The 7,695-nt window shown below is 49.6% G+C and overlaps 1 protein-coding gene across 1 annotated transcript; it reads right to left on the reverse strand.

The window, feature by feature from the left end:
• Positions 1-1,460: 1,460 nt before the first annotated feature.
• Positions 1,461-4,916, reverse strand: vsx1 (visual system homeobox 1 homolog, chx10-like). Its single transcript, XM_037272178.1, has 5 exons — positions 4,483-4,916; positions 4,322-4,394; positions 3,821-3,944; positions 3,308-3,503; positions 1,461-2,411 (listed from the first exon to the last, which is right to left on the reverse strand). Exons 1-5 carry the CDS (start codon positions 4,868-4,870, stop codon positions 2,128-2,130), a joined length of 1,065 nt encoding a protein of 354 aa, XP_037128073.1. The 5' UTR covers positions 4,871-4,916; the 3' UTR covers positions 1,461-2,127.
• Between the last annotated feature and the right edge of the window lie 2,779 nt (positions 4,917-7,695).

A 7,695-nucleotide genomic window follows, 5' to 3' on the forward strand; every position in this document is an offset into this window, starting at 1 on the left:
AATCAGCAGGCATGCATTAAACAGTTCCTTAAGGGTCATTAAGCTATTCAGGCAATATATCAAAAAACATTTGTTATTTCAAAGTGCACAGAAATACATATCAGATCATAAAGTTATAAAAACCTTTGTCATTACCACCTATCAAAAATGTCTAGTTATGTCTCCTTTATTGATTTGGTGTGTAGGTATAATTATATGCTTAAAATGTTTCTTTTATTGATTTAATATGTGAATGTACTTGTCTGCCTATGTACTTTATTCAATGAGGTTTGAACATATCTGTTTTTGTAGCTAGGCAGGACTTTTTGTATTTCGACCCCATTTCTTCAACCTACTGAAATCAAAATGTTAAATTAGCTTTCAAAATATAAAAAAATATGATCACGTTTGCAATCCATTCCATCTGTTTTCTACCGCTGAAATCAACGGTTGCGTCATATCAGCCAATCCTAGTTGCCCTTCGGTGTACAGAAGGCTGACGCCAGGTCGGACAAAAAAGTGCGATTTCTATTGGACAATACGGTGCCTACGGGGTCGTGAGAGGTAAAATTCCATCCACTTAATTTGAAATTTCAGCTAGCTAGCTGGTGTGTGCCAGGCAAGCAAGAAAGATGGCGAAGAGGAAAAAAGATGACGATTACCGAACATTTCAGAGTGAGTGCACCGAAGAATTCGCATTTGTGGAGAGAGGAGGCTCTGCTACGTGCCTCATATGCAATGACAAAATTGCATCAATGAAACGCTCCAATATCAGGTGCCACTTTTGAGACACGACATGCTACATTTGCAACCAAATACCCAGCTGGGGACAGCATAAAGAAAGCGTGGGAAGAGCTCCAGAGGAAGGTCCAAGCTAGTCAACAGCAACTCCGTGTATGGACCAGACAAGGTGACTTTAATTCAGCTAGTTTTGCTGGTGCATTAGCAATTGTGAGGAACGGAAAGCCATTCACTGATGGCGAGTATTTCAACATTTATGCTTGATGTGGCTAATGAACTTTTTGACGACTTCACGGATAAAGAAAAGATACTCAAACGGATAAAAGACATGCCTCTGTCAGCAAGAACCGTTCACGATCAGGCCATTATGACTGATGAGAGCCTCAACGCCTGCATGAAGCTCAACCTCACCGCATATCAACCGGACGACAAAGCCATCAGCAAAACGATGCAGCCCCAGAAGTCTCATTAATGGTGAGGTTTTTTTTTCTAGGCTCCGATATAAAAACGTTATTAAAAAGAATACATTAGTACACTCAAAAAATCGCTGGTCTTAATTAAAATACATGCATTTAATTGTATTTAGCCTATCGTTTTTATAAATGGTATGGCTCTCACGGGAAATTATTTTTTAAAAAATGGGCATTTATGGTTCCCGACCCCTGCCCAAGCTAAACCTTTCCCTGCCCCTCCCCCTTTGTGCTTTGTTGCCGCACGATTCTGCATGAATAAACGAGGAGTCCAAAAATATTAGTTTTATTGTGCAGCTGCTGCTGTCCAACAGTAAAAACGTTGATATTCAATATATTTCAATGTGGAACAAAAGAGAAATGTGACACGAAGACAAGAAAGGACAAGACTAAGGCAATCAGCCCATCATTTACATATTTATCATCCATGCGCGGCCCTAAGGAACGATCCCAAGTCAACAAGTGACGCATTTTGCACACCACTAACTACGCTAACGTCACTTTTGTGCTCAGACTTCGCACTTAGCTTTTAGCAATTAGCCGCTAGCATTTGCCTGCCGGCGCGCTCGAGCCGAATGTGCAAACGTCGCATCGTCTTTGATGACGAGTTGCGGCGGCTGAATTGCCGTCACAGTTACAGGGGTGCGCGGCATGCTTGTTGCCATGGTGACAGAGGATGTGCCGGATGTGTGGTCGCTGCGCTAACGGGGGTGGGGGACTCCGCGTGCATGTTGTCATGGTGACGGGGGACGTCACGGGTGAGTTGTCGCCACGGGAACAGATTGCGCCGCTGCGAACTTGTCACCGGTAACGGACGTCTCGCTGGGCTGTCACCACGGCGACAGGATGCGTCGTGTGGCACTCAGGTGGTTGTTGTCATGTTTCCAAGATGGCGGCAGCCGGCTGAATAATATAATGCGGCGGCGGCGCTGCGGCCTCAGCACAGCTGTTGGGCGCCGATCTCGCTCTGCAGCAGCTGCTGCTGTTTGGAGGAGCTAGACAAATCCATGGCCTCCTCTTCCTCCTCCTCCTCCCCCTCCTCGTCCTCCTCCCCCTCTGCATTCTCCTTGTCTTCCTTCCGGTGCCCAGCGGCCTCAGGCTCCGCCTCCTCCACATCAGGGGTGTGGCAGCAGGCGTCGGAAGTGCGCATTGAGTCCAATCGGTCAGGATGGGATGCGGTGGTCTTTTTGGATGACATTTCCAGAGACTTCCTGTGCATTCCTGACAAGACAAGCACACCGCAAGCTCCGTTGATTGATTTCGACGCTTTCGTGGACGACAACAATACTTGATTGGACGCCTGCTAATAAGTTTTGTCTGTGAAGACAGCGAGAGTTCAGCGCTGTCCGTGTCTTGCTCAGCCTGCTAACACGGGAAGGGAAAAGGGTGCAAGCGCCTCCACAGAGCAACTGAATTGGCTTCAAACCAACACAAATGTCAACCTCCACGTCTGTCAAACGTTCCGTCCCGGAGGATTTTGCCATTTCCCAGACGCGACAAGCCCCAATTCAAAGGAAGGCTCAGGATGGTTGTGGGGCTCCCGCAGACCTTGATGATCTGATCATTTGAATCGGGTGTGCTGCAGCAGGGAGGCGGGTCTCACATTGGACAAAAGTCATTGGAATGCTTTGTTTTCTTCATTTTTTTTTTGGTTCATGTGGGTGACTGCCACTCCGGACGGTTCAAACCTACAGTGCCAGAAGACCTGATTTTGGTTGTTGCCCAGGAAACATGTCTTGTTACTGTTTGGGGAGGCCCGGCATGAAATTCAAGAAGCAAGGCCACTGAAATACTGGAGCGTGCAGCTAATCAAACTGGTCGGCATCATCGAGCACATCGAGTGTCTGTGCTTGAAATTGTTCTGCCGTACATAGAAGGAAAAAAAGCCCCAAGTTGGGTGCATCGTTGTGGGGAGATGTTAAAGCTGTCCACTGATTGGGCAGAGGAGCCTGTGCCTGCGTGCCTGCGTGCCTGCGTGCCTGCGTGCCTGCGTGCCTGCGTGCCTGCGTGCCTGCGTGCCTGCGTGCCTGCGTGCCTGCGTGCCTGCGTGCGTGTGGTGCGTGTGGTGCGTGTGGTGCGTGCGTGTGGTGCGTGTGGTGCGTGCGCGTGGCACTGACGTGCATGCGGCTCACCGAGCAGCCAGGGGGCGCAGGAGCCCATCATGCCATTCTTAGCCGAGTTGAGGATGGACTCAGGGAGCGGGATAGAGTGACGCACCATGGCCCCGTAGAGGCCGTACTCGGCCATCACGCTGCTGCGGCCCCAGCACTTTTCACGCTTGCGCCACTTGGCGCGCCGGTTCTGGAACCACACCTGCGGCACACAAAATCACACGCAAGGTCACAACGCAGGCACGTCATCAAGCCTTCAGTCCTCAGACGCCAGCCATGATGTCACGTATTGGGCGCAGTCCTTGCAACTGCTCCCCAAAACAGCCTCTCAACAGTTTTGCCATGGAGCAATCATTCCTCAAAACAACACACACACTCGCAAACACAAGCGGACTGACCACCTTTGCATTTGTGGACAACGAGCCGTAAATGGGCCAAATTTGCACAGGCCAATGCCAGCTATTTGTGGCGCCTTAAATGTTGCAATAACATTCAAATGGTTTCTGAAATGCGTATCACCTGAATGCGGTCCTCGGGCAGCTCCGTCTTGACGGCGAGCATCTCTCGAGCGTAGACGTCAGGGTAGTGGGCCTCGTGGAAGGCTTTCTCCAGTTCCTCCAGCTGGTGGGACGTGAAGACGGTCCTAGGAGGCGGGGGGGGGGCAAAGTTAGCGACAAGGTCACAAGCGGCGCGGCACAGCGGGACAGCGTGTGCTCAAGGCCGACGGAAGAAGACCCTCTTTGCGAGTACGAGCCCTCGCAAACTGGCCTAGTGCCGGTTTACAAATAAAAAATTCCTCAAGCAACAAGATGAGCTCGTCAGACGAACGTTGCAGCCGTCTACTAGCGTGGCAATGTACGGACGGACACGAGCATTTTTGTTCGAGCTCTAGTTCATTTTAAAGTTTGTCAACTGAACTTTTAAGTAGTTTGGGTGGGAAATGAGGATTAGGAACCTCTCGCCATGCACCACTTCTGTTGGCTGTCATGGAAACAAGACTTGCAGAAGTTTGGTAGTCACCTGTGGCGCCGCTTCTTCCTCTTCTGAGAAGCTGAACAATTTTTGGACTCGTGGTCGGACAGAATCTCATCATCTGACAACAGAGCAAGCAGCAAAATGGCCATCAAACAACAATGTCACAGCCAAGGTGGAGAAGACAGGCGGGTGAGCGCTTGCCGTACCGGAGAAGGTATCCCTGTGGGGGTCGGCGCTGTGCAGGAAATGGCCGTCGGGTCTCTGCAGGAGCGGCAAGTGACCTGGCAAGAAGCAGGGAGGTCCTCCAGTGGGCCCGGGCGGCCGCTGAGCCGCCAGACTGCACAGGAAGCCCAGACCCAGCGGGAGGGAAGCCCCTGGGAAAGAAAAGGCGCTGCCCAGGGTCTGGCCCAGCCCCAAGCCAGCGCCACTCTGAGCCTCGACCCCCCCGGACGACGCAGATGTGGACTCGAGGCCCAGGAGGTCCGTGATGGCGAAGCCCTTGGACCGCAAGCCTGAACTTTGAAGCCGGGACTTGTCGGGAAATGCGGGAGGCAACAACTTGACTTTGGACTTGTCCTGCATCACTTCCGACATCGCCAAAGGCCGCCGAAGAGCGCCGGGCCGAAGGTGGCGACGACAAAGACAGACGGGCACCGAACGGGACCCGCCCGCTCAACACGCCTCATTTATGAACCTTTGGCTGTGCAGGGGATCAAGCCGGCGGCCAATGGGAGGCCAGCTGGCCCCGGGTGTGGGTGGGAGGGAGGTGGTGGTTTGGGGGGTGGGCGCTGATGTCTCGTGTCAATCTGGGAGGATTAATTGCACCAATTTGAATTTTTCAATCCGATCAGGATTATTTGTGCTGCTGCTGGTGCTGCTGCTGCTGCTGCAGCAACTGCTGCAACTGCTGCAACTGCTGCTGCTGTTGCTTGCCACACACTAAGACTTTTTCATTTTCATCCCGCACACACACACACGCACACACACCTACACGCCTGCACACACACGCACACACAAAGTGCAACTATTATCACTTTTTTACATCCCATTTCATAGAGGAATTATCATTTAGTACAAGTATCAGTGTGACAAAAACAAATCTGACTTGACCATACAGAGACCCTCACAGCAGGTTCACAGAGACTGGCATTGCAACCAAACTTGATTCAATCTGGCCTCATTGATACACTGCTGAAGCGGACCCTATTTTGGCAGGACATCAAAGTGAATACATCAGGAGACACAAAAGACAGCAGAGGATGAGGTGTGTTTTGTGAGGCGGTTGTCAGTTAAGTATATTCCACAACAGAAAAAGCAAAGATTAAAGCAAAAATAAAAACAAGCTTCATTTTGCTTTAATTATCTCATAAGAAGATTGACTCTAATTACTTTTTAAAACCATTCATATACACACATTCATGATACACACACAGGCACACACGCACACACAAACCGGATTAAAGCAGGGCATTTGGCATCCAGTAAAGTCTGGATTGAAGTTGTGAAGGTTTTTTTGTTTTTCACACAAAAACCTACAGTGATCAGCCCGGCCAGTCAGTAGCGAGCAAGTTGGCGGGACGGATCAGCATCGATACCAGGTGTGGCATCGGGCCGACAACGTCGGCCGCCGAAATTCAAAGCAACTCAAATCTGATCGAAAGTAAGTCCTCCTTCCCAGTAGTTGGGGCTACGTTGCAACAATCCGACACGTAGTGGCAGACTTTCAGATCAGCGGGCCCTGCACTTGGGACATGTATGTTTTTGTGCCGTCATTTGGGCTTGTTTGCTTTGTTGACTTGCATCTTGGCTCACTTGTTGGCACTCGCTCCCGCGCTTCCTCCTTGTGCCGCAACGTGTGCAAAAGGGTTAAAGGTGTCAAAAAAAGGGTTAACGTGCTTGTTTGCAACGCCTTCATTTCGGCTCCTTCCTCAAAGTCGGCGTAGAAATGACAATGGGCGAGACCAAGTGATTTTGAGACCGCGACAAGAGTTTGTGATTTGTTACTCGAGCCTTTTGACGCTGTGGAGCTCCTCGACAGCATCCGGTTTGGGTCTTTGCGCTCTCGGACTTCGGTACTGCTTTGACACTCTTCCCATATCTTCTCTGTAATGAACGTAGTTATCGGATCTTTGCATAAAGACGTTGTTTGCACCATTGACACTGAGGTCGTCATTGTCGCCAAGCATGGACGTAATAAGAACAAAAAGTCGCAATGTTAACGTGTGGGATTACCACCGTTATTTGGAGAAGACGACCACTGCCAAGCAGATTGATGGAATAATCTTCAGATTAAATCTTTGATTTCATTTTTTCATCCCATCGACCTTTGGCCCGCCTCAGGGCAGCCCTATTTGTCTACCTGCTGCCGAGCGGCCAGCTTTGGACCATCCGTTGGCTCCAATAAATTGCAGTTGCCTTAGAGAAAAAACATCAAAGTTCCCTTTCACTCCAACGTTGGCCTCGGCGTCCCCTTTTTACATCTTCGGTCATGTTTGTCAGTCGTGTCGTGTTTGACAATGGGAGAGAAGAGCCTACAGAAGCCTTCAAAGGTAAAAGCCATAAAGTGGACCTTTTTGTTTTGCAGCATGGCGCGGTACCCCATCAGCCCGACGGGCTGAGGTTCTGGGATGAGATCTCATGCCTTAGCATGTTAGCATGCCAGTTTTGTTAAGCACGCTTGTCTGAATTGGCCTCTTATACGGCCAGCAGGGTATTTATATATAGTACCGTATTGGCCGCAATATAAGACGATGTTTTTTGCATTGAAATAAGACTGAAAAAGTGGGGGTAGTCTTATATTCGGGGTCTAGACATTATACCCATTCACTTGTGCCCAGCGGTAAGTTAAAAGTTGCTGATATCGACCGAGTATGTTGCTGTGATCGTGTGCGTCCTTGACACAAAGTGAGTATATACATTTCATTGTTACTACTGTCCACTGTTGTGCCGTTTGTCTGATCACGGTTTGCTTCGTGTGCGCGCCGTTTGATTGACAGCTCCGGCTCGCTCCTTTAAATTTGCCTCGCATCGTATGAGCAGCCGTTACGCAGCGGCACGGCGACTAACGGTCGCCGGCAAATGTATTTTGTTGTTTTGATGACTTATGTTTGGTCTGTTGCCGCGAGTACAGTAATCTCTCGTTTATCGCGGATAATTGGTTCCAAAAACCACCCGCGATAAATGAAATCCGCGAAGTACGGTCACCAACGAGCGGAAAGATGCGAATTCGCGATCGTGCTAACACGCGAAAACGGACTTCTGACGGAATGTAAACGAACATTTGGAGCAATACTACATTGTCCTAAAGCAGGGGTGTCCAAATTTTTTGCAAGGAGGGCCAGATTTGATAAAGTGAAGGGGCCCGGGGGCCAATAGTTTTTTCGGACATTTTTTAACTACAAAAATGTCATGCAAATACA

The sequence above is a fragment of the Syngnathus acus genome, chromosome 15 (genome assembly GCF_901709675.1).
Source record: "Syngnathus acus chromosome 15, fSynAcu1.2, whole genome shotgun sequence".
Classification (NCBI taxonomy): Eukaryota; Metazoa; Chordata; class Actinopteri; order Syngnathiformes; family Syngnathidae; genus Syngnathus; species Syngnathus acus.